Raw genomic sequence first — 25,511 nt, forward strand, 5'->3', positions numbered from 1 at the left:
ATTCTACGTACCAGACCAAAAATAAAAATGCAATTTGCATTGATTCATTGACTTGATCATGTAACAAGAGGTAACCCTTTTTCATGGTTCCTTATCCCCTAGACTAAGAACCCCAAGTCTCCATTTTTTACCTTTCAAAGCTTGAATCTGGAATTTTTGTCTTCTGGTTTAAAAATTCATTTAGTGTCAAATTGAAATCCATATTTCCACTGAAATAATTTAAATTGCAAGGGAAATTATAAACTCACAGCAAAATTTGTTTGTGGTTTGGTGGTTTCTAGTTTTCCACTCTTTTTATTTTTGGGGTTGGACTTTTAGGCCAATCTCTGCTGCCTGTTAGCTACTGGCTAAAGAAACAGCAAAATGTTCTGAAGCTGCTGCGAACAGATTAGCACAGGCTTTTTACGTTGCACTTGCACTAAGCAGTTGAGAAAGAAAAGTGCATGCAGCTGCAATAATCTCTGCTTTTCGAAAATACTTTTGAAAATGGCAGAGCAAGCAGCAAAGGAGAAGTCCTGGCACTATCCAAGATTAGAGTAAAAAGGGGCAGGGAAACAGTACCCTTGATGGAGAAAGGAACTAAGAAAGGCATGTGACGTAACAAGTGCTGTCTCCAATTTCATATACTAAGAGAAAAAGAATGTTAAAAAAAAAAAAAAAGCAGTGCAAGGTAAAAGGTGGTGGCAATGGCAATGGTGGGACATCAGACAAGAAGCATTATTCAATTGAATCATTGGTTCATGCCAGCTCCCATTGCCAAAAAGAAAGCCATCACATGCTCCCTAATCTTGTCACTGTACCCAAAAAGTTCAAAGCCTTGTATGTGGCCATCAAAGTACCATGGCCCCTGCAAATCTTTCAGCTTTCTTGCTTTCAATCTGCACAGCTCCTCAATCGGTTTAGTAATCCTCCAGATGAAAATTGGAGCCCTTTTTTCATCTTTGGATGCGACAATCTGGTGTATATAAGTATCCATGCACACATATACTAACATGTATAGATTTTATCAAGGAAACAGATGAATACTGGAATAAAGAAAAACTTTATTCCATTCCATTTTTAAATGGAAATTTACATCAAGGATTATCAGTATTTGTAAATAAGATGAGAATGCATTGCTTGAATCCTGTAACAGCACCAAGCTATCTTCAGCTTGTGCTGACATCTAATTATCATTTATCACTCTACCTAACTTGAATCTTGTGATTCATTTAACCTGTTTCTGTACACAGAATTCTACTTTGAAACACTTGATAAAAGCATCTTGCCAACATGGATGCTGATAATTCACACTCAGCTTGTAGTTGCCAAAGAATTCCCATTTAGTAATTTCTGGTGTTCTTCCTTGTTCTTGCCATCCTTATTTCTAGTGCTCAACGGAAGTAAAGGTGGAGCTGTGGCTCCGCTTGATCGGTCAGGTAGTTCTGTAATTAAGGATATCAAAGTCATCATATTTATACAGTTCATAGACTAAGAGAGCACCTTTCTTGAAGCCATTGGGCAAAAATTGTGTTCAAAATTAACACCCATGTCAAGTGAAATGGCACTTTTCTTAACAGCACTCTCAAGAATACTTAAAAAAAATGCTAATGAGAATTTCTATCATGCCACAGGAAGTATTGTGCTGCTATAGAATCAATGAACAAGATAAAATGTCAGATTTTATCAAATTGATTTAACAGTTCACATTGCATATAGCATCATTAAATGATCCAATAAATTACCCCAATCCTAACATCAGGAAATAATGTTGAATGCTAACCTGGCAATTTCCCGTCCAGAAAGAATGCTACCAAATTTACAGTATACCTGCATACAGATCAATTACTCTAGGTTAGTTCATGAAATGGCAGTGTTCCTATAGATTTCACTGTAAAAGCAACAATTTTTCCTTGTTTCCCCTTATTCACCATGCAACAACAATGTCAACTGTGTAATGTTTGCGAGACGCTATAATCAGAAGGCTCTGAATGACAGCTAGTAGCCAAGCGAACTGTTTTATGCATCTGCACGATGAAGCCAACAAACAACCAAAAAATTTGTAAAAAGAACAAACATAAAACCCTCCTATGTTCCTTTTATGCAAACAGCACTAATTGTCTGATTTTTAAACTGGCACTCACAATAAAAAACAAAGAAAACATCACCAAAGATTAAATTGCATTGTATGCAGTAACAGTCTAACAGTGATCCATTACCTTCTTGTGCCAAATTTTTGATATGTGCGGACAAATACTAAGGTGAAAATCATGTGTGATGAAAAAATCAAATCACCACAGCCATATACAACACCTTGGGGAACTGCAAATTTAGTGCAAATAAAATGAGCATCATGCTGTTGACATTGTAACTGATAAAAAGAACACGAAGAAGTTCAAAAACTCTAGAACTAACAGTTGATTAGGACGACTTCAAGAACACTCTCTGGAGGGGGTAACCTGGCAAGTTTCGAGCCCTGAAATAGACAGTTGTACCTGATTGTAAAAATTTCTTTAGTTATAAAAATGCAACTAATACTAACAAGGATCAAATAACCTTTCATAACATCATCAGTTTCAAGATTTTAAGATGAGATCAAACAGCAAAAAGATCATGCATATGTTTTATCAAGTTTACCTCATGACAATGATAGCTTGGACCAGGAAGCTGAGTTGAATAGAAGGTTACAATGCGGAGACTCTGAGAAGCCTACGAGAAGAAATTACAAGTACTACATAAATGAAGTCGTGGACTAATAAAGCAGGGCAATATCAGAAAGCGGTTCTTTTCATTCTAAAGAACAGATGTAAGCACCTAAAAACATAAAAAAAAAAAAGAAAAAAAGCACAGAATGGACTTACAACTAAATAAGCAAAAATCCTACACCATATCAGAACAGTGTATATTCTTTTGTTCTGAAAAACAAAAGGATGGAAAGTCCACTGCAACAAACAAATGTATTAGACAACCAATCGACAACTAAACTTTTACATTAGCCTCATTGTACTAACTATCAGGCTCATAAACTTAAGAAAGTATGAGAAAGGTTAAGTCAAAGGCAATAATCCATAAACTGATGCCTTGAATGTAACTTGTTTAGTTCCATAATATATCTAAGAAATAGTGTATCAGAAAGAAGAATCCTCTAGATGCACCATAATATAGTGTCATATCAAATTAAAAGTTTACAAATTGTATTATGTAAAATAGCTAATAAACAATTATTGACACCATTATGCTCATTTGTGTTACAATACATGGTATACATTTTCCTAAGTAATATAAAATGCATAAATTAACACCTTTGCAAAATCTCCATTAAGTCACTAATTATGCATATACAGGCATACCAATTTGAAAAAATAATTAAACAACCTTACCAAAAGAAAGGAACAAAAGATGAAGGTGAACAAAGTCTCGCTGATATAAAATTTGTTTTGACCAAGTTCCTAAATTAGAAAAATAACATAATATTAGTAAACCCTGCTACAGATTCAGGTAAAAGGTTATAGAACCAAAAAATGAAAACAAAAAGTTGGTACCCACTGGAAGAAGAAAGAATCCAGTATCCTGAAGCGTCGGTCCTGGCCGGTGTAGGTAATGTACTCCATGAGCAGCCAATCCATGGATGTACTGAAATAAGTAAATAAGAACTCCATGAGTTTTCAATTTTTTTCAAGCAGTTTTAACTTTAAAGCTGCAAAAAGAATTACAATCACTTCAAGGTACAACACAACTGCTAATAACCTTAATGGTCTCTTGATAAGATGAACAAAATTTCAAAGAAAAAGCAATTAACTACAAAGACCCAAACAACCTACTGTTCAAGGGAATTGATTATAAGCAATATAAATAAGATTAGTTTCTTCCTTAATTCTCATCATCCAAACACATTACAATCAAAATATAATTAACAAACTAATATAAAGCAGCAAAATTTTTCTAGGAAACAAAGAACCCATTTAGGTAATGGCCTAAAGTAATCAATGCTGATTAAAAAAAGCGTTTAAATTCAACAATTTATAAATTTAGAAACAGGGTCAAAAAGAAGACCTGAAAAACAAGTCCAGCAAGAATAAGCTTCCAATTCTCGGCAAGAAGTGAAATCTCTATCAAAGCCTCCGTGCAAATCTTCCTCCATAGCTTCACATTATAAACAAAGAAATCAAAAAACGAATCAAACCCAGAAAAGAAAAGAAAAAGAAAAAGAAAACAACAAAGATCATTTCAAATAAAATTCACAGGAAAAGAAAACCTTAGGAGCCTCACGATCAACGTAATGCGCCATTTTGTTGATAATTAAAAGTTAAAAGTTTGACATCCAATTGAAGAACAAATGAATAACATGGGCACATTTAAATATCCACATAAACCGTTCAACTAAAAAATATAATTTGAATTTGGGATTTCTTCTGTTTCTGGATTCGACAGATACGAAGTGCCAAACTACCTTTCAATTTTTTAAAAAAAGAATCAAAAAGAATACTAGAAATGAGGATTAATGGGGATAATTATCTAACTAATCCACCCATGAATTCACCTAATTTCAACTTCTAATTTGGAATGATTGGATGTAATTAGGCAGTTAAGAGAATATATTTTCTTTCTTTCAAAAAGATTCAATAAAGATTTCGGATTCGTAAAGGAAGGAAACTTACAAAAGGAAGCCAAAAGTTGGGTCTATTTATGGAAATTTAAGTTCTGATTTAGTTAAAAAATAGTAAAAAAGATATTTAAGTTGATGGCATAATTGCAGATTGACGGTTGCATTTACAGTAATGTTAAGCTGATGAAATATCGGCCGTTGGATCAGCAAACCATACACCCTGCTGTATTTGTATTGGCCCAATTAAATAGGCCGCTTGATGGCCGAATTATTTCTTTTTTCTTCTGGCTTTTTTTTTTTTTACATTAATTGGAATAGAAGTTGGAGAAAAGAACAAGTTGCAATAATGTAAGCTATCTGAATCTTGAAGTATTGAATAGGAGTAGCCTAAAAGCATGGATGATGGCTTTAGATTGGCAAATAATTAATCTTACTAAATGAAAGATTTAGGCAAACAAAACATAGCATGTTTATTAATGAAGCTCAACAGGATCATGGGGAAAGCTGTTAGCAGTTAAATTCGTGTCTCTGTATCTTTCCTTTTCAGCAACCAAACTACTGCCAAGTCCAACACAAAGCAAAGCTAGAACTAGAACTACTCCAGAAGACAAACTAAAGCAGTACTTCCGATACCTGTTCTGTAAATTGGAGAGCTTACCCTGTCTTTAGGGGAGTTTGCTTGGGACATCTATAACCATCGAGCCTGTTGAAGGTCCAAGGGTTAGGAGAAAAGCAGATATCATCCATTGATTATATGCACACTTACATTGCTGAAAACATTTTGCTCATACTACAGCCGATATTGCTTCTGTTGTTGAAAGTAAATATCAAAATACAATGATCCAAAGCTCGAGGGAACCTGTCCCTGATATTACAAACAAGCCTTGTTCATTAGACCTTATTTTTCATCGGGCGACCCTTACCGGTGATGGATATCTCACTGAGCATTGCCCATCCAACAAACCAGAAATATATGTATCTTTATCACTTAATTACATGATCATTTGCCGTGTGAGATTAGACCCTTCCAACTGGCGAAAGGGGTGGATATGAAACATATCTAGCAGGGGCCTCTCCTTCAACAGGATTAGGTGCACTTATTCTGTCATTTAATATGGTTTCCCCCAAAGTTCTTTCTTCAGAAGAGGTAACTGATTCTGAAAGCTCACAGTGTTTCCTACTATCCCAAATTGCTATACAAATCGAAAATGCTTGCATAAGCGAAAGCGATGAATTGAACTCAACTGAATAGATCCCATCCTTGAAAGGGGCCAAACTGAAGAAAGGCTTGTCGTCTTGTACTCCCCCCTGTTAGTTATCATGAAAACAAAGTTCAGTTGACATTTTCATTATAAGACAGTGGACGTTTTAATGTGGTTAGCATAAGATTCACAATCATACCTGAAAGAAAAGTTCAAATTGATTAGAAATTGAGGAACCTTTCAACGAACTAGATCGCTGGCTTAATTGACTCCTGTTCAAAAGAATCCTGAGTTTGCAACCCAAATCCCAACCACCACAGTCACATGCTCCACCTGATTTCCATCGTTGGATCAGTGATGAAGGCTCACCTTTATTTGGCAGGCTATGTACACCACTAGGAAGTATGACTGTAGCACTAATGTCTTGAGCACCCATAAAAGGACCTTTTTTCCCAGAATCAAAGTCAAGTTTTACCTCTGGCAAACGCTCTTTCAATGCAGCCTCAGGCAAGCTATTACGCTTATCGATCAGAAACCCATCTCTGATTGAACTTCTTCTGTTCCTTTTTGGGATTTTGACAACAATAGCTGCCTGCTCATCATTAGGCTGGAAGTCAGATGCTTGTGGATTTGCCTGTCCTACATCCAGGGTAAGAAGAACAAATTCTCTAATGCTAAACTGATCCAAGTGGTTTGGCCCGGACAAATGAGAAAACTTGGAACCAGAAACCTTCATCTGGGCAACAACATTAGGAATGTAATCCTGACCTTTGCCCTTCCCTCCTTGGTTTATCCACCTTCCATTCTTTTTCCTGACTTCTTGAATGGAAAAAAATGTGTAAATGCATCCATAATCACCCTTCCCTGAGGCACTTAACATCTTCACTGTAGCTGCAAGAATATTACTCTCATTATCAACAGCAAATGTGAACAAAGGCAACCCATTCTTGACTTGAACTCTAAGAAGAGCTTGAACTGCTGAAGATCCATATTTCTTGTTCTCTGATGAATCATTTACATTGACCGTGCAACAGGTGCTTGTATCTGATTTCACTTTGGCTGACTGCACAGTCACAGTTGTATGTCTTTGCCCTTCTGACGATTTAAAGGCACTTTCTGTTAATATTGAGTCCTGTAATTGGTTGGTAAAATTACGACAGTTAACTGCCTTTGGCTTCAGAAGTGGGTCCAATAGTCTTCTCAAAGGGCTGGACCTGGCTCTGCTTTTAGCATTGAGTTTATCACCACAAGTAGTATCGACACCAGAAGCAACAGAAATCTCTGAATCAGTTTTGCCTGAAGTACATGTTGAGCTCACATGAGGTATAGAAGAACCCTCTTTGAAGCCAGAACTTTTGCTTGTCTTACCCATGCTGAAGCTAAAACGACGAAAAGGAGAAGTGCTTCTAACTTTTTCAGTTGCGACCTTGCCTACCTTTGGATCTGATCCTTTGCAAGCCTCATTTGCAGCATACCTAGTTGGAGTTGCATTTCGCTTTTTCTCCTCTAGATTTCTGCTTCTGGAATAATTAATTTCTATCTTTGCTGCACGAGGCACAGAACGAGATCTTTCTGATGAAAGGTCATTACTATTTGCCTCTATGGAGCCCCTGGCTTTAATCTGTAAATGTTTACTGCCATCAAGTTCACAAGGCAAAGGACCTGAATGATGGAAATTGGAACTGAGCTCTGAACGGTGAGCATCTTTAGATGTTTGAGGAACAATCCTCCGACTAGGTTCTGCTTCTCTTTTACAAGACTTTGTTGTTAAATCAGAAAGGTTGCCAGGTCCAGAATGATTCACTTTCGGCAAATCTCTTGGCAAAAGGAGGACAACAGTATTTCTTGTGTCAATGACATCTTGGTTAGCACCTTTTGGAATAACTTCTTGAAACTTCTCTGCTTTCTTCATAAAATCACCAACTTGGTTCTTCATTTTCACCGTGTCACATGAGGCCACCTTATCTTTTACCCCGTTTGCAACAATTCCACTTTCTGAATCAATCTTTGAGTGCATTTCTCTTCTCCTGCACTTTTCCAGCTTGATTTCTGGATTAATTTTGCAAAAAGATTTACCTTCTCTGATGAAGTTTGCCTGAACATTCAAGGTGTTGCTCTGGGCAGCCTTGAGATCTTGTAACTTTCCAAGACTGTCCCTAAAAGGTTTGTTGAATGGCGAATTGCCTTCTACGGGGACCGATATCAGATGAGATTGAAATGAAGGACGTTGTAACCTTTGACGAGCAGGAGAGCAACTGCGACCTCTGCTTGAATGTGCTGATGATTCGTCTGTTGAAAACGAAGATGATGTGTTGCTGCTGGACAGCGAAGAGATACTACTTCTATGTAAGACCTGTTTATGGCTATACTGCCATTTTTCAAGACGCCCCCACTCAAGGACCCCAACATTTAAAACTTTTTCTTGAGGGTTTGCTCTTTTCTCCAGAAAACTTGGTAAATTCGACATATACTTGACAAGCTCATCTTCTTCATTTGCCTTTATCTCAGCATGTTGTCTATGATGCTTCCATGAAGATTTAGGTGAGAAATCTTTTCCACCTTTTGTAATTTCTTGATGAAGATCAGCATATGACAATTTAGTCTTTTCAAGTTCATACCTGCCTTGCAGATTCGCTTTCTGGCTTGCTGGGGGCAACATGATCTTTACAGAAGTTCCAAAGGACAGTTAAACTCTTGAATCCCTTTTGAGCTCTAAATGGCATTCCATACACTGGATAGGTCTTAAGCACTCCAGATCCTTTTCAGCTGCACATTTTTAACTCCATTCACATTGATGCAGACCACTATGGAGATAAAAACAAACATCGGAAAACAATATTACAATCGTATAAAATTGAAAAAACAAGAGAATCACATGCATAGTGGCATAAGGTTCTTGAACAAATAAGAGCTTATGGTTCAGTAGCTGAAGCAACCAAGAGAACACAACTCCTACAGCAACAAGAAATGATTTTCTTAACATATGATGAAGTTGTAAGATATCCCCCAAAAGCAACAATCTCTTTTGTATGGATATTTTCAGCTAGTCTTTACCATATAGTCACTAGACATTATTCAATACTATAGAGATGGTCAAAAGTACAAGCTCTGTCTTTTCTAATCACTTGCTTCAGTATCCTACATGCACCATGGAATTAACAAGGAAAGTACTAATAATCCCCGGTACCCAAAATCACGGCACCATGGAATGTAAAGCTGCCAATGCATAAATTAAAGATTGCAACAAACCAACTACACCAGAAAACTTATTTCATTCACGGATGAAAGGAATGGATATCTTCTAACTCAGTAAGTACGGTAGTTATCCAATTTACTAATTTTAAGTGAAAAACAATCACGCTTCAGTCAAATTTGTTTCCTTCTGAGTACCCCATAAATCGACCGTGAATTGCCATGTTTCCTATATATAATAATGGCCATGCATTTTCTTCAAAAATTTCCAGATTTTGTAACACTAAATCACAATTAACAAAGCTCAAATCATTTCCAAAACTAACAAATTAACTGCAAAATAGACCTCCATTGAACAATTTCCACAATTGGGTATCAAAATATTAAAAATAAAAATAAAAATTCTCAACTTTTTCACAGCTCAAGGTTGGCAAATTGACACAAGAAAGTGAAGACAAAATTGGAAATAAAACTAGAGAATCTTGATGCATACTTTGCAAAGAAAACGAGAGTGAGTGGTCCATAAGAAAAAATAAAACTAAAGAGTTTGAAAGTAATTATTCAGATAAGGCACAAATGAAGCGTCATCATCGAATCCGCGGAAGTTCAATGGAAACGACAAGATCGTCCTGAGCTTATTCAAAAGAACAGGCGCAATCATTGTTCAAATTTCGAAACACTAAAAACCTCTTTTGCTTCACCAAATTAATTATACACAATTTTAAAAAGAAAAAAAAGAAATTAAAATTGCTTCACTAAAGATTCACTTCCCTATCTTTTTCTCTTTCCAGAATCCAAACAATGTATGCTGTATAATTATTTGAATTATTTTTAAAAAAAGGGAAAGAGATGCTTGTTATCATGTGTCACCAGCATTCAAAATTTTCCAGGGAACCAAGCAAAACAGACTTTCTCGAGTGAAAGAAATAAAGAAAAAAGAAAGAAAGAAATCATACCGGTCTGAGTACAGGGAATGAAGAACGAAACGGCGGTCAGCAACGGAAAACGCGAACGCCTCGGGGAAGAAGCCCCACGTGTAAGCGGCGCATTGGACAGTAAAGAAACTGGCGAAATAACAGAAGATCAGAAGCAATAAAAAAAGAGACCAAGAGCTCGAAGGGAGAGGGAAAGCAATGATGAATCTCCTCGTTAAAAAGCTTTAAAAAGAACGAAATCCGAACCCTTTAGCTTTTTACTTGCTCAAAAATCCCGAAGCTCAAAGGCGCAGCCGGAGTGTGATAAAGAAAAGCTCTGAAGTAAGAGAAAGAAAAGAGGGAGAGTCTGGTTATTTACTTATTTATTTTAATTTAATGGCTGGAGCTCATATCCTTTCTTCCTCCTTTTTTGTTTTGCGTGCAGTACAGAGAGTCAAAGTCAGTGAGAGGGAGAGAAAGGGCGTTGGGAGGGAGTTGAATAATTTTTATCGTTGCAGTGTAAAAGATTGTTTTCTGATCGGACGGTTGGAAAAACGAAAGATTTTAAGAGAGAGATTAAAATCAACCGGTCACGTCAGATCGCAAAGATGCGGGACGGGCAAGGGTTATATTTCGGGTGGTCCCTACTCTGTAGCGGGAGGGTGCTGTTGATTCTTAAAAGGACCCTCGTTAAAAAGTTGTTTGATCAAGTGGTGGACCCCCACACTATGTTTTAGATCTATATGATGTGGTAGGGTCCACTAGTGCCTGGTGGACGTGTCTGATGGAGTGTCGATCATCAGGATATACTGGTAGTCCTCACGATTCTGATTGTCTTACTTTCCACTTGTCTTTTGAAGAGAACTTTTTTTTTTTTTACAAATTAATTAATAGGTAACTTATTTGGCCATAGGTTGCCTGATCCTTTGATTCTTGAACAACGGCTTATGGCTTGATTATGAGTATTCTTACCGAGACAATGATTAAGACTTTATATTATTGTTTGAATTTATAATTATTCTAAATCGAAAAACTCAATTAAATAACTGTTTACACGTCTTTACTTATTGCATTGGTTGTATTTATTTTCTCTTTTTTTTTATCATCTTGTTCACATAATAAAAAAAATCCAAAAAAAAATATTTTATTTTGCAGCTAAGTGTGAGTGTTTTTTTTGAGGAATAACGCATGGGATTCCTTATAAAATGAGGTCCCAACAGTCACTATCTTAATCTTTATGTTAAATAAATTGAAACATGCAAATATTGTCCACTTTATTCACACCAAAAAATGATGACTTACAGAGGAAAGAAAGAAAGAAAGGATAACAAAGGATGGCATGCTTTTGAGCCCGCGCCTCGTATGAAAAGTTTCCACTTTCAGTCCAAAGGAAAAGAGAGCAAAGTGAAAAAGGAATATGCAAAGGACAATTGGAACAGCAGTAGTGGGAAGTGGGAAAATTAAGAAAAGAAAGATTAATGTTGATTGGTAATTATTATGGGAGATACTAGTAGCATTTTGTTATAATGATGCTACTATTAGTTTCAAAATCACTTTTTACAAAAGCAAATCAAAAAATGATTGACACGATATTGTTCTCTTCATAGGACCAACACTTTTTTTTTTTTGTCTTTTATTCCTTTTACGACATGAATTATCACTTTTCGAATTTATAATATCTCGTCTCATATTAAATTTATATAAAAATTTTAAATTAATTACTATCAATAATTTAAATTTAAATTTTCATGTGGTTAAATATGAAATGTTACTAAATTAATAATGTTTAGGTTAGAATCGTCATAAGATTCAATAATGATTTTTTTTATTTTACTCTTCGAATGAATTTAGAAACAAGAATCAATTCCTTTTTATCTTGTTATTGAACATTTAGCCATTGTTTTTCTGTACCCAGAATGGCAGAGTTCACTTCTTTTTTTTTTTTTTTGTCAAAAGAGCACATAATAATTCTCAAAATTTTCTGACAATTTTAGGGTCCATGGTTTCATGTGTTGATGTTTCCCAATGAAAGGATTGAAATAGAAGTTAACTCTTCTCATTCAATAGACAGAATATGGTGAATATCATAGCAAATTAAAAAGTGAAATGGTTTAAGCTTACTAATTTTAATTCTTATTAGTGAAACAAAGCCATAATATAATAGAGAGGGAGGATGGATGAGTTACATTAATGTAAAATTAATTTATATCTTTTTATAACTTCATGTCCTATTAATATTCTGATAAACATGTTGTTAGATTTAACAAGTTACTCGTACTCGTCATTAAAACATAAAGTTTCAAGTCAATTTAATATCTTATCATATCAACATTTTCAATATATATTTACCAGTCAAGATTTTATTATATCAAATAAATAGTTCAATATTACCTAAATAGAATATGAAATCCGAAGTTTGAAGTAATCAAATATAAATCATATAAGAAACATAAAACATTAGTATAGGTGAATTTTTCATTTTATATTTATTTAAAAAAATCGAATTTAATTTCTTTAAATAAGAGATTCATACGTCTTTGGTGGGCATGTAGCCAAGTATTCCGATGCTTAAAGCTTTTATAAAGTGTGAGATTGGCGTTGAACAGCAGCAATTAAATTAATTTTCTTACCACAAAAAAACAAATGCAAAACGCCTTGTGGGGTTAGCCCCAAATTGACTGGTGGAAAATTAATTAAAATTAGGGCAACTACCAGTTCCATCCAAGTCCCTTCGGCTTTATGCTGACTGGTGCTGCTACATTACCAGCCAGCTATGCCTCAATTATTTATTTATAGATTATCAAAAACCTCCTAAGTTGATGAAAAGAAGAGACCCAGAATTATTTTATGGTTCTTCAACTTGCTTGTCTCGTCAATCCAAACAGAAAAACTTGGAAATTCCAGCTATTGCAGAAACCTGTGATCTTTTCTGCATTGCTTAAGCTGATTTGGAAAGTTGTGGGATGTTAACGTCACCAATAATTCTATCTTCCTTTGTTTCATTTGTACGTGCCCGGCTTTCTTCTTGCACTTGGTTGCTTTGAATGATAATGTGAATCATCAAGATAAAAAAAATTATTTGATAATTATATAAATAATTTAGTTATTAATATTTTAAAATTTTAATAAAAATAAAATGAAAATATTAAAAAAGAAACATATTATTAAATTATAATAATAAATAATTTTGTCTAATTTACTAAATTATAGTAAAAGATAATTTAGTGATTTTATCATTTAAATATCAAAATGAGTTATAATAACAAAATTTGCTCTACTCTATTTCATGAACCAAATAACATAATAATTATTTTATTTTTATAAAATAATTATAATATTTTATTTTATTCAATTCCGTAAATCAAACATGTCGTCATAGTTATAACTTATGAATGAAAAGTAAAGAAGGAAAGGTATGGGAAAAAGAAAATGCTGAATTGAAATTGATTTCCTTTCGTTTTCTTTTACCCCATTTTGGACGAGTAAATAAATAGGGTTTTATGTTGTCTTGTGGGAGGGGAATCATGGTGGTTTTGACAGCGGGAATATGTAACTCGTGTTAAATATGATTAATTAATTGCGAATAGGTAAGCAACTGAACAGAAAGTGAAAAGAAGAAAGCCTTACAACCACTGTAGCCTAATAATAGCATAACACCTACTCTTTTAATATTTCAACACAATGGGTTATTTATTAAAATTTTTAATTCTAGTTTGAGTTTATAGCATGAAAATGATTTAATTCAGATTCAATTTAACTTGTTTATGTTTTTTAGATTTTCTTCATGGAGAAGGTTTGGTAGTTGTGTTGGGAAGGAAATAGAATCAAAAGAAGGTGGATGTATATTTTTGAGTTATATAATAACAAAATAATTGATTATATCGAGATAAAAGAAATAAAGGAAGTTGATGCATATAAAAAATTGTGATGGTTTTTTGAAGGGAAATTTGCCATTTAGCCATATAAAAAAAGCAATCTGAATAAAATTGTGATTGATCTGAGGTTGGAAAACAAAGCTTGTAGCCATGAATTTTAATGATATGGTGACCCAATTCTAAGAACATCACTCTAATATTTGTTCAACCCCATTTGTTAAAAGTTACTTAATGGTGGTGGTGTGTCTTTAATTGCACAATCATTACACACAAATTTAAACAAAATCCCCCTAACATCCTTTTCTCTCTAAAGGAGAAATTATTCCAAGTATTTGCAGTCTTGGGGATAATGATAGGAACTGATCCAAATATACTTGATAATTTGTCATTAAATTACTAATGAAATTCATATGAAAAAGATGTTATCATATAATACAGAAGATTAGGGGAGGGGGGGATTGGTGATTGCGATCGGGCATTTTCTGATTGCTCGATGATCATGTGATTCTCTGAGAAAATGTTAGGCCACCATAGAAACAAAAAATCACCGACAGAGGCCCATGTGTCTCGAAAATCGAGGGCAGGATGATCTTCTTCACCACTTGAAAGCTTTTTTTTTTTTTACTGTTGTTTCTAGGAGGAGAAACAGTGTGGAAAAGACAAGGATCGTTGCCTTTGTACGGCAGGTGCATTACCATATTATTCCATTTTCCTTGAAAGTGGAAACAATCAAACAATCCCATCGAACACAAAATAATTTATTCAACATTTTTAAGCCTATTAATTTTCTTTGCTTGATCCCTTTCGGCTTTCCTTTCTGCTTCCCAAGAAAATTGGGAATTGTGGAGCCAAAAGAAAAAAAAATCAAGAATTTCCCTCTTAAAAGTACAGTCATCATGTTCCTAATTCCTTTGTTTTTTTAATGGCATAGCACATTAATAACAGGATTTGAGGATGTCATACTGGAACACAGCAAGCTTTCAGAATAAGAGATGCATAACCACATGAGAATTGGTCAAATTGTTTTTTTTTCTTTGGAATTTATACAATGATTGACAGCGACTCTCTCTAATCTCTATGGCTTTCCGAGTAACTGGAAACCTTAAATTTCCACCCTCCAACGACGAAAGATCATGTCAAAAGAATTCATCAATCCAAAAAAGCTGTGGAAAAGAAACAAAATCAAGCTGGTCCTTTAGGGGATTGAGTTTGATTGCAAGAACAAGTTGAAGACATCAACATGAATAGGAATGCATGGAATGAGTTAAGCTAGCTTGAGGTTTCTTGATTGATCGATGAAGGTGATGAGTGTTAAGATTTGTTAATTTGGTTAAAGGGCATGGAAGGTGATGGATTCCAGTTCTAATTCCTTCCAAATTCTGCTGTATTTCCATTTACACCATCCGGAACACGTGAATCTGCGCCAACTTTAACAGAGAGAGCACGTGAACGTGTACAAATTTCAAAGTTCATAAGAGTAGGTTTTTCTCTGTACTTGGATTGTGTTTTTGTCTTTTGCATGTGTTTAAACAAGGGAAATGTCATGGTTATCTACAGAGCAGCTTAGCTTGGACACTGGAACTCTGCCTTTCTGAATTTGGCTTCAAAGATTTTGGTGTATCTGGCCTTCTCATCAAGTTAAAATGAGCATGTGGAGAGGACCCAGACTCACCCTATACCATTTTCCAATTACACAACCATTACTATTCTACTGAAAACCCTGCCCCTAAGCATTAATTCAACTCTCTCCCCACTTTTTATCTTTCCTCTTCTGATTTCTGAACTGGGAGAAACTGATCATGTGCATAGCTATTAGCAGGGGCTGAGGGTCACGCCTCCCCTCCTTCCCCCACCCCCTCCCCCTCCCCCCCATATTTTGAAAATTTTTACTTAATATATATTTAATTATTATGAAAAATAATATGCTTCTAAGGTTGTGATCCTTTCAAAATTTATTAAATTTTTTTATTATATATTTTTTATACTCTTAAAATATTTTTATTCAATAATTTATATAAATAATAAAATAACTTCACAAACTTTACTCAATTTTACCTTAAATTTTAATTAAGTTTCTTCACATCTCGTTCTCTCTCTTTCTTTTTCTATTTTTCTTTTCTTTTGTCTTTAATTTTTACTTTACTCTCTTTTATGTAATTCACAATTGAAACACATTTTATTCTTTAAAATAGATTTATCAGCTTGGGTAATGATCACTAACCACCATTGTGTGAAACTAAAAGGAGGTAAATTTTTATTTTATCTTTTTTTTCTTTTTATTTATATTATTTAACTATTTATATATTTAATCATTATGTGAAATCTTATATATTGTATTTATATATTTATGTATTATAGTTTTATATTTAGTATTTTAAGTTTAAATATAAATAAAATAAAAATATTAGATGTTGATTGTATTAATTTTTTAAAAGTATAAGTAAGTTAAAAAAATTGATAAATTTTTTAAAAGAAAATATGTAAATCGTTCAAATTATTCTCCTACACTTGAATCGGCAATTTTAATAAAAATTTTGAAAAGAAGACTTTGAAACTAATTGGATGATGAGTTTTTTGTAAATAATTTAGTTGTTTATATTAAAAAAGATAATACTAGTCTTTTTAGTATAAAGTTAATAATTGATGAATTTGAATTTATGAAACATCGTCGAACACAATTTTTACTATTATAAATATTTTTTTCTTGTTCTTTTTTATTTACATACTATATAAAATAATCTATTATAAATTTTTTAATTATTGATTAAATTTAATGTATTAATTACAAATGTTAGCAGTTATATTAGCATCAATCATTTAATGATATTACTTATCATAGTAATAAATTGGAAAGGAATAACTTATATTTCATCTCCAAATTTGTCTGAGAACGGAGAAAATTAATCTGTAACATACCGTGCTCGGTCTGCGGAGTGAAGACAGACGAGGGACAGGACGGGGTTGTCCTGATAATCCGTGGAGGTCGAAGCTGTGGACATTTCATTAAGAGCAGCCCTCTGCCAGAAAAATGTTAATTTGGGACAATCAAAGACTGCAATCTGACAATGGTGCGATCATTGTCACCCTGCCAAAGGCCCAGAGGCGGACCCAGAGAAAGATTCCCCACTGTGGTCTCGAATTGCTCTCGACGTCCTGGCCGACTCTAGTGCTGATCATTGTCATGGCTTCATGATGAACTAAACTACTACATTCATCAAGGAAAGAAATGCTGATCTCCTTATGCAGGGAAACTGTAGACGAACTGTAGAGTATTGGATTACATGATGTTGCTTCTTCTTTTGCTGTTTCTAATATAAAATCAGACTGTCCGTCCAGTCCAGATAATGATGAATGTAAAATTTTACATGAAGAGTAATTAAAAAATAATTAATAAAATAATTTTATTATTATATATAAAAAAATTTATATATAATAATAATAAATTAAAAAATAACAATCACTTGTCACCTTTTTACCTCCATCCCTATGTATAAGTATATATTAGATAAGTTTATTATTATAACTTATAATAAATTTTTTTATAGGATGATGTTTAATAACTTAATTAGTTATCACCTTAGTTTTTGTAACGTATTGTTCATAATTAATTATTATTTATACAAACTTTGATATAAATCATTATAATATATAAATTATTTAATTAATTGTGTATATACATATAATAAAGTAATATATTATATATACATATATTTAATTTATATAAGCACTACTATAATTAATATATATATAATTACACTTAATAATTTTATTTGTTGTCACTTTAATTTTTATAACATATTATTTATAATTAATTATTATTTATACAATTTTTAATATAAAACATTATAACATATAAGTTGTGTCATTAATTTCATATATATATTGATAAAGTAATACATATAAATATATACTATATAAAATTAACTTATTACTTATACTTATTATACATAAGTAATTAATATTTTATAAAATAATAAAATTAGTTAATAATTAATAAACAATGTATTATAAATAAAGAACAAAATAATATTGGTTTTGTTTACAATTTAATAATATTAAATATATTATATTGTACATTAATGTCTAATGTATTATGAATATCTAAAGGTATTATTATTAATAATTATTCATTATATAGTACAATTTAATATAAATATATCAAAGTTTATTATTATTATTAATTAATTAATTATTTATTAATAAAATATAAAATATTTAAAATTTTGTTGATATAAGGATTCGAAGTTGTATGTAGATGGAAAGTAAACCAAAACTTTGCCAAGTATGAGCAAGGAAACAAATGTACGTTTTTTCTATATTTAGATTTCTTGTATATTTTATAATTATAGATGAAATTTATAAATTTTAATATTATAATTTGTAAAAAAAGTGATAAAATTTTGATTTATTGATTTAAAATTGAACCGATCGAATTTTTTTCTATTTGATTGATTTGATTTTTTTTATATTTAATTAATTTTGATTAATATTTTAAAATATTTAATTAATTTAGTCTTTAAATATAACAAATCATCTAATTTACTCATTTACTCACCCATTTAGTAAATATAAAATGTTTAAAATTTTGTTGATATAAGAATTCGAAGTTGTATGTAGATGGAAAGTAAACCAAACCTTTTGCCAAGTGTGAGTGAGGAAACAAATGTATGTTTTTTTTATATTTAGATTTTTTATATATTTTATAATTATAGATGAAGTTTATAAATTTTACTATTATAATTTGTAAAAAAGTGATAAAATTTTGATTCATTGGTCTAAAATTGAACCGATCGAGTTTTTTTTGTTTGATTGATTTAATTTTTTTATATTTAATTAATATTAATTAATATTTTAAAATATATTTAATTAATTTAGTCTTTAAATATAACAAATCATCCAATTTACTCATTTACTCACCCATTTTAGTAGGTGGAATAAGACACAGGAAAAATGACAATGGAAATAGCTCATCATAGACAGTACAAACTTTATTAGCTCACCAGAAGAGAATGGTGGGCTAGGCAAGGCCTATTTCAAAGCCTAAGAGAGGCCCGGAAGGCCCTCGAGTTTACTAGAAACTTCGTCCATCGAAGCCCGAAATTGCTGGACCGGTAAAGTACTAGAATCTTCCTTTGAATCCTTCAAATACCCAGCTTATCCCTCCTCCGTTGGCAAGTCAAGAATCACAAGAAGCGAAGTAAAAAAAAGTTCCCAGCTTTACTCTGAATCTAGAACCCCATCCAACGGACGAAAAAATTCCCAGAATTTGAAACGAAAATGTCGATGATCCCAAGTTTCTTCGGCAACCGACGAAGCAACAGCTTGGATCCCTTCTCTCTCGAAATATGGGATCCTTTCAAGAATTTCCCATCACTTCCCCAAGAGAGCTCTGCCTTCGTCAATACTCGCGTTGACTGGAAAGAGACCCCGGAAGCTCACGTGTTCAAGGCCGACCTTCCAGGGCTGAAGAAAGAGGAAGTGAAAGTGGAGATTGAAGATGACAGGGTGCTCCAAATCAGCGGAGAGAGGAATGTCGAGAAGGAAGACAGGAATGACACGTGGCATCGCGTAGAGCGTAGCAGTGGCAAGTTCATGAGGAGGTTTAGGTTGCCTGAGAATGCCCAGATGGATCAGGTTAAGGCTTCTATGGAAAATGGGGTCCTTACCGTTACTGTTCCCAAGGTTGAAGCGAAGAAGCCTGATATAAAGGCCATTCAGATTTCTGGTTGACGTTTGGAGTTTCTGAAACATGGAATAATGCTACAAACTGTAATGTCTTAAGTGAGTCTAATGTGTTTATCAGTGTTGGCTGTTAATCTTGTAAGTTGTCAGTAGATTATGTATTTACAATGTGGTTCAGTTCAAACTTCAAATGATGCAAGAATGTAATCAGAATTCTAGCAATGAAAGTGAGAGTTGTTCGTAATTAGTATTCCGCTTGATTACTCGATCCTTTCATTGCAGTTACTGTTTCATGATCTTCTTATAGTAATGGTCAGTCTCAGCTTGAAGTAATGAGAAACGAACATTAACTGATGTAATGTTCAAAAGCTCAGGATGAGCAAAGATAGCTTGGAGATTCGTAGGTTGGGAGGAAGACAGCCCTCGAACTTTGTTTTCTTTTTCCAATTTTCAGGCATTCCCTAGCTCTAGCACAGTCTGATTAGTATCATAATACTGCTAAAGGCCTACAGGATAAATTCGTCAGATTAAGAGCAAGCATAATTCACACATAATCCATGAAAACATGTCAAGTTTCCACACACAATGTGAATGGATTGGGAGTTGGGGCAGCATTAAGGTGATTGTGAGACTGGCTAGGCCACAACATAGTATGTCTGCCTGTGTCTGAAGCTGTGACGTAATACTCAAAGGATATCCTGCAGCTGTTCTTGCAGCCCTTGCTCTATCAAAGAGTCTCTGCATCAAAATCAAAAGTTTCTTTTTATCTAAAAAAAAATCAACAAAGAACAAATCAAACACTTATAAACCTCAGATTTTCCTTTCCTAAGGACAAGGATAAAGCAGATGACATCGATAGGAAAAATTTGGTTCTTCCCACACAATTCAACAACATATGAATACAAAATCTTTACTATCTTAAAAAGTACTCTTTCATCAATGACCATGTACAGAGTATACCAGCAAAACCCTCACAAATTGATCACTTTTTGACTTTTGATAAATCAAAGCAAGTAACAGTAACCTCAAATCCAGTAGGCTTAAAGAGACGTGGGAAATCCATAATGTTCTAGGCGTGCCATGACGTTTTCTTCAATCAATTTAGTAGAGTTCATATGAGATAAAATGAATTAACTATGCACATTACTGCATTCTCTTCTTCCATGGATTTAGTAACAATATCATAGCTATTTCCTTGTTCTGCTCTTACCATTTCTGATTTCACAAATGCCATACCAGCATTTCAGCCAAGGAAAAAAAGTTTCTACCCCAAATGTGAAAAGCCCATTTCAGTTCTCCATGGGCCTTAGCCCTCAAGTGCTCCAATTATGGATATGAAATATTCCAGAACGTGCTAGAGTAAAGTGTCTTATCCTTGCAGAAGCCTCTTGACAGTGTTTTAGAAAATGATTTAAACCTAAAAATAGAAGCATCTTGTGAATACTAGAATCCTCTATTAAGTCCTATAAAAGTCCAGTTCAGGTGCTCCTTGTATTCAGACAAGCAAAGCATAGAAATTCTACGACAGCTCCCTCAATTTTCCTTGTTATCAAAGTTTCCTGTTTAATATCGTTTTCCATTCCTGAAAATGTCTCTGATTCCAAGCTTCTTTGGCAGCCGCCGCAGCAACATCTTCGATCCTTTCTCTCTTGATGTTTGGGATCCTTTCAAGGACTTCCCTTTCCCTTCTTCACTCACCACACATACCCCAGAAACCTCGGCTTTTGTTAACACCCGGATGGACTGGAAGGAAACCCCAGAAGCTCACGTCTTCAAGGCTGATGTTCCAGGGCTCAAGAAAGAAGAAGTGAAAGTGGAGGTTGAGGATGACAGGGTGCTGCAGATAAGTGGAGAGAGGAACATAGAGAAGGAAGACAAGAACGATACTTGGCATCGCGTGGAGCGTAGCAGTGGCAAGTTCATGAGGAGGTTCAGATTGCCTGAGAATGCCAAGATGGATCAGATCAACGCTTCCATGGAAAATGGGGTGCTTACTGTGACTGTTCCAAAACAGGAGGTGAAAAAGCCTGACGTTAAGGCTATTGAGATTTCAGGCTAGAAAATTGAAGATGAGTTGTGAAGGCATCTCTCTCCTGCGACAGATTATCAAAATAACAACTTTAATAGAAAAAAAAAAGTTTGTGAGCTATGAAGTGGGTGCCTCTTTCTCTGTCAGATGAGAGTTTTGTTTGTGTGTGATAAATTATTAAGTACTATGTTCTTGTATGAAGTTTACCCTTCTTCCTTGTTTTTGAAATTGTGAAATTTGCTTGGAGCAAGTACAATTTGTCAGATAATGAATGTACAATTGAATGTGACAACGTACTTAAATGAAATATACATAGCACCCTGGTCTAGAATTGGAAAAATCTAGAATGCTTGAAGCCATTTCCATTTAGAAATGTTATTTTCTCATCAATGATGTGGGCTGTGAGAACTTGAGTTTTAAAGAAATTTTTTGATACTGAATACTGATGGAAAATTGTTACTGATGCGTACAAAATCAAGACTCATTCCTCTGGTTTCACAGCTTTTCGATCTTAGTCAACTCTGTAATCCTTGACAAAGGCCTAATATCACAAGAGTCTGGTTTGGTAAGCTGATATCAGATGGAAAACGTTCACAGTTCCTACAATTTCAACTTGGTGATCAGCCCTGGTGGGGCCTAGGGCAATGGCATTGCAGAAACAGCAGTGGCATTGATAAAAGTTGGTCATACATATAGTTGAGATGTTTATTATCAAGATTCAAGATACAGAACGTTATCGACATCTTGCAGATAACTACTACTGACTTGCTTTTATTCATTTAGCATGACAAGATACATTTTCTCAACTCACTCAACGAATTGTAGAAAGAAGCACCTTCCTGCGTGCAAAGTTCTATCTTCTCCTTCAAATTGATTATCTTACGCCTTAACTCATGCCCTTCTACATCCAGCATAAGCCTTCTTATGGCCTTTTCTATCTCTATGCTTACCAAGCTACTGTCCATTGCCAAACCTACTTTCCATACATGGGTCAGAAGTCTTGCATTCACTCTTTGATCCCCGAAACAGGGTTGACAAATCATTGGAACACCTGCACAAATACTTTCCAGGGTTGAGTTCCAGCCACAATGGCTCCAAAAACCTCCTATGGCCTTATGTGCCAATACTTCCTTTTGAGGTGCCCATTTCACAATTAGGCCTCTTTCTCCAATAAGTTCATTGAAATCATCAGGCAATAATGAACCTGGCCTGAGCACCCATAAGAAAGGTTGCCTGCTGTTAGTCAGTCCTTTAGCCATTTCCCTTAACTCGTTCTTATTCATGGAAGCTATGCTTCCTAGGCTCACATATAAAACTGAGTTATGAGTCTGCTTGTCAAGCCATTCTATGCAGCTTCTATCATCTTTCAGTAAACCGCTTGAGGCAGTTGGAACAATAGTATGAAGAGGGCCTATAGGAAAGACAGGAACTTTGCACTGTTGTTGTAACCGTGCCAGTGATGACTGTTCAAGGCAGTCTATAGTATTGCAAATGATGGCTGAGGATGATCTTATATCACTAGTTCTTGTTGTTTGTTGCAGTAAGATATCTAGATTTTTATTTTTGAAATTGGCTATGGGCAGATCCTTGAATCTGAGGGGATAAAGGCCAGGCACTAGGGCCAGTGACATGGCTTCTGTATCAACATAGAAGATTTAAACTATTAGAGTTGTTAACGATCAGGCAGTAAGGCCACTAGAGATTATGAAGCATTCTTTTCCATTGAAAAATGAATTGCTTAGCTAATGAATATTCAACTTTATCTCTAATACTGAAGAGCAACACAAATATTAAGGAAATATATACCTTGCAAGGGAAGATAACCCTCTCTCAGGAGTTGTGGAAATGAATAGTATGTGAGAAAAGTGGCAGCACTAGTGGTTCTCAACATGATGCTTGGAAGCTCCAGTTCATGTGCGACAGCTTCTGCAAAGTACATAGATCCATCATAGATGATACAAGGGAGCTTGTGACTATGATCTTCCTTCTCCCTTTCCATTATCTGGGTTAACGAGTTCTTGAGTGGGGCTTTGCAGCTGATGTTAAGACACGATATGACATCTGTAACATCCATGGAGGAGGCGTCTCGATCAAACAGGGTGTCTTGTATTGGCAGAAAAGTAAAATCAGGGTGATTGTCTGGATTAGGAAAGTTGAATCTAGTGTGTGCCACTGTAATGGAGAAGCCAATGGCATGAAGAAGGTTGCCGAGCTGAAGCATCGGATTTATGTGCCCCTGAAATGGACATGGAACCAGCACCAATTTACGCAGCCCCCACCCTTGCTTCTCCATCTCTTCTTCTCTATGAAAGGTTGTCAAGGATACTGGCCTCAAAGTCAGTACTTGTTTACCAGAGCAATTATCTAACCCCATGGAGTACAGAATTCTTGAAGTTGATCAGAGGGTGAAGTTCTGATATACTGGTGGAAGTATCTCAAGGCTACACTCTGGGCTTATATAGGTCTTCTAGGAACAGGTACAAAGCACTAAATGAGGCCCTAATTTCTTGCAGCAAGGTGTTAGTTTTTTCCCTTCACACCTTTTCAAGTTAGGTGTGGAGGTTACGCCATCCTTAGGACAGGGAACCATTAGTCAAACAAATCAATTGCAGCGAATGAAAATTCAAAATTAATAAAGCAAAGCAGTTTCCTTGATTTTCATTTTACCACTGCCGGTGCTCTGTGGGAGGTTTGTATGCTTTTGACACGGCACCATTAGTCAAAGCTCAAAAAGTCCAAAAAATCAACTGCAAGCGAAGCTGAACCGTCGTATCATTCCGCACCATTGGTGTCACTAATGCAATTTGTATCTACAGTGCTTCTTTTTAATCCGAAAATGGGCAAACAATTTCGCACATAAAAACGACACAGTTCAATACAGTATACACTTGCAAACCTGAAGTCCTGAACCAGAAATATTAAAACCAGTTGCTAATTGCAGCAATTCTTTTATGGTTTCTTCGGTTCTCATTAATTTAAGAAAGCTGTGGCCTGGGGCCTAGGGGACTGACTACTGAGGCAGAAAAAATGACAGCACACGCAGATCTTTGGATGTCAACCAACTGGGAGGTACTGGTTAGGTACCTTCACTGTTGCTATTTACTGCACTGACAGTTGAAAACTCAGAAAAATGTGTGTCACATATGTGAATGATAAGGAGGTTGTTTAGATATTCCTTATCTTGCATTATCCAAAAGAGAGATATTTCTTTAATATGCACAGCAATCACCAATGTCTACATGTAGCTGAAAAGAAATTCTAACTACTGATGCCTAAGATTTTTTTGCATTTAGCAGGAGAAGGCAAAGTTTTTTGGTCTCAAGAGATTACAGGAAGAACACCTTCCATGGTAAGTCCTAACAAGCACCCTTCTGCATCCAACATCAGCCTTCTTATGGGTTTTTCTATCTATGCATGTGCTTAATTCTTGGAAGCAAAGTATAAACAAATGCTCATAAACAATGCATGGAAGCTTCAGATCATGCTCCTCTTCTCTTTTTCCTGTAATCTTTCGTTAATGACATCTTGAATGAGGGCTTTGCAGCTGATATTAGGATGTGACATGACAGCTATGAAATCTGTAGGAGAGTTGTCTACATCGAATAGGTCGTCCGATATCGGTAGGACGGAGATGCCAGGGGAGACTGAGGGAACCGTGTGGTGATCCAAGTCAATATGAATTGTGGTGCCCAGCTTTGGTCCATGTGGCCCTGCCATGGGCATGGAACCAACACCAATCCGCAGTTTTCTGTGCCAGTAGATATGTACCTCGTTTGCATTAAGTGTAGAAGTCAAATTAATAGAATATTAAAGGCTCTGATGTGATTTACGTAATTCCACTGATTTTTAAGTCAAAAAGCAAATGTCGACTTTTTTTTTTCTTAGCTTTTAAGTAAAACGTGAGAAAAATTGTATTAGATCAATGACTTAACCGAATCAAATGTAATTTAAAATAAAATTATTTAATTTAATTAATTTATTAAATTTATTGATTCATAAAATTTCATTTAATTAATTTGTTTGATCAATTTT

At 34.6% G+C, this 25,511-nt stretch overlaps 5 protein-coding genes and 1 long non-coding RNA gene across 9 annotated transcripts; 3 read left to right on the forward strand and 3 right to left on the reverse strand.

Moving 5' to 3' along the window:
* Positions 1-1,031: 1,031 nt before the first annotated feature.
* ATIPCS3 (Inositol phosphorylceramide synthase 3) lies at positions 1,032-5,382 on the reverse strand. Of its 3 annotated transcripts, none has more exons than XM_018127217.2 (11): positions 5,244-5,382; positions 4,033-4,122; positions 3,526-3,612; positions 3,360-3,428; positions 2,841-2,921; positions 2,617-2,688; positions 2,395-2,455; positions 2,199-2,301; positions 1,911-2,006; positions 1,763-1,809; positions 1,032-1,424 (listed from the first exon to the last, which is right to left on the reverse strand). In XM_018127217.2, exons 1-11 carry the CDS (start codon positions 5,271-5,273, stop codon positions 1,294-1,296), a joined length of 867 nt encoding a protein of 288 aa, XP_017982706.1. In that variant the 5' UTR covers positions 5,274-5,382; the 3' UTR covers positions 1,032-1,293. The 3 variants fall into 3 exon arrangements, with proteins under 3 accessions (XP_017982706.1, XP_017982705.1, XP_017982707.1); XM_018127216.2 differs by lacking the exon at positions 5,244-5,382 and adding an exon at positions 4,235-4,612; XM_018127218.2 differs by lacking the exons at positions 2,841-2,921; positions 5,244-5,382 and adding an exon at positions 4,235-4,612.
* LOC18590576 (uncharacterized) lies at positions 5,307-10,389 on the reverse strand. 2 transcript variants are annotated; one of them, XM_088809859.1, is made up of 3 exons: positions 9,936-10,389; positions 5,987-8,553; positions 5,307-5,893 (listed from the first exon to the last, which is right to left on the reverse strand). In XM_088809859.1, exons 2-3 carry the CDS (start codon positions 8,444-8,446, stop codon positions 5,603-5,605), a joined length of 2,751 nt encoding a protein of 916 aa, XP_088665985.1. In that variant the 5' UTR covers positions 8,447-8,553; positions 9,936-10,389; the 3' UTR covers positions 5,307-5,602. The 2 variants fall into 2 exon arrangements, with proteins under 2 accessions (XP_088665985.1, XP_088665984.1); XM_088809858.1 differs by having other exon boundaries at positions 5,987-8,591.
* An 8,542-nt stretch (positions 10,390-18,931) lies between these two features.
* On the forward strand, positions 18,932-19,697 carry LOC18590578 (18.2 kDa class I heat shock protein-like). Its single transcript, XM_007016191.3, has one exon. It carries the CDS (start codon positions 19,046-19,048, stop codon positions 19,496-19,498), a length of 453 nt encoding a protein of 150 aa, XP_007016253.1. The 5' UTR covers positions 18,932-19,045; the 3' UTR covers positions 19,499-19,697.
* Positions 19,698-20,928: 1,231 nt separating this feature from the next.
* On the forward strand, positions 20,929-21,786 carry LOC18590579 (17.3 kDa class I heat shock protein). Its single transcript, XM_007016192.3, has one exon. It carries the CDS (start codon positions 21,039-21,041, stop codon positions 21,507-21,509), a length of 471 nt encoding a protein of 156 aa, XP_007016254.1. The 5' UTR covers positions 20,929-21,038; the 3' UTR covers positions 21,510-21,786.
* A 343-nt stretch (positions 21,787-22,129) lies between these two features.
* LOC18590580 (UDP-glucose iridoid glucosyltransferase-like) lies at positions 22,130-24,351 on the reverse strand. The gene is made up of 2 exons (XM_007016193.3): positions 23,286-24,351; positions 22,130-23,115 (listed from the first exon to the last, which is right to left on the reverse strand). The coding sequence occupies exons 1-2, from the start codon at positions 23,851-23,853 to the stop codon at positions 22,259-22,261; spliced, it is 1,425 nt and encodes a 474-aa protein (XP_007016255.3). The 5' UTR covers positions 23,854-24,351; the 3' UTR covers positions 22,130-22,258.
* Positions 24,352-24,582: 231 nt separating this feature from the next.
* LOC148761039 (uncharacterized) lies at positions 24,583-25,296 on the forward strand. Its single transcript, XR_016028410.1, has 2 exons — positions 24,583-24,828; positions 25,024-25,296. It is a non-coding gene; the product is annotated as an uncharacterized LOC148761039 (long non-coding RNA).
* Positions 25,297-25,511: the final 215 nt, after the last annotated feature.

Source organism: Theobroma cacao, chromosome 9 (genome assembly GCF_053813885.1).
Source record: "Theobroma cacao isolate CCN51 chromosome 9, ASM5381388v1, whole genome shotgun sequence".
NCBI classification, from domain to species: Eukaryota; Viridiplantae; Streptophyta; class Magnoliopsida; order Malvales; family Malvaceae; genus Theobroma; species Theobroma cacao.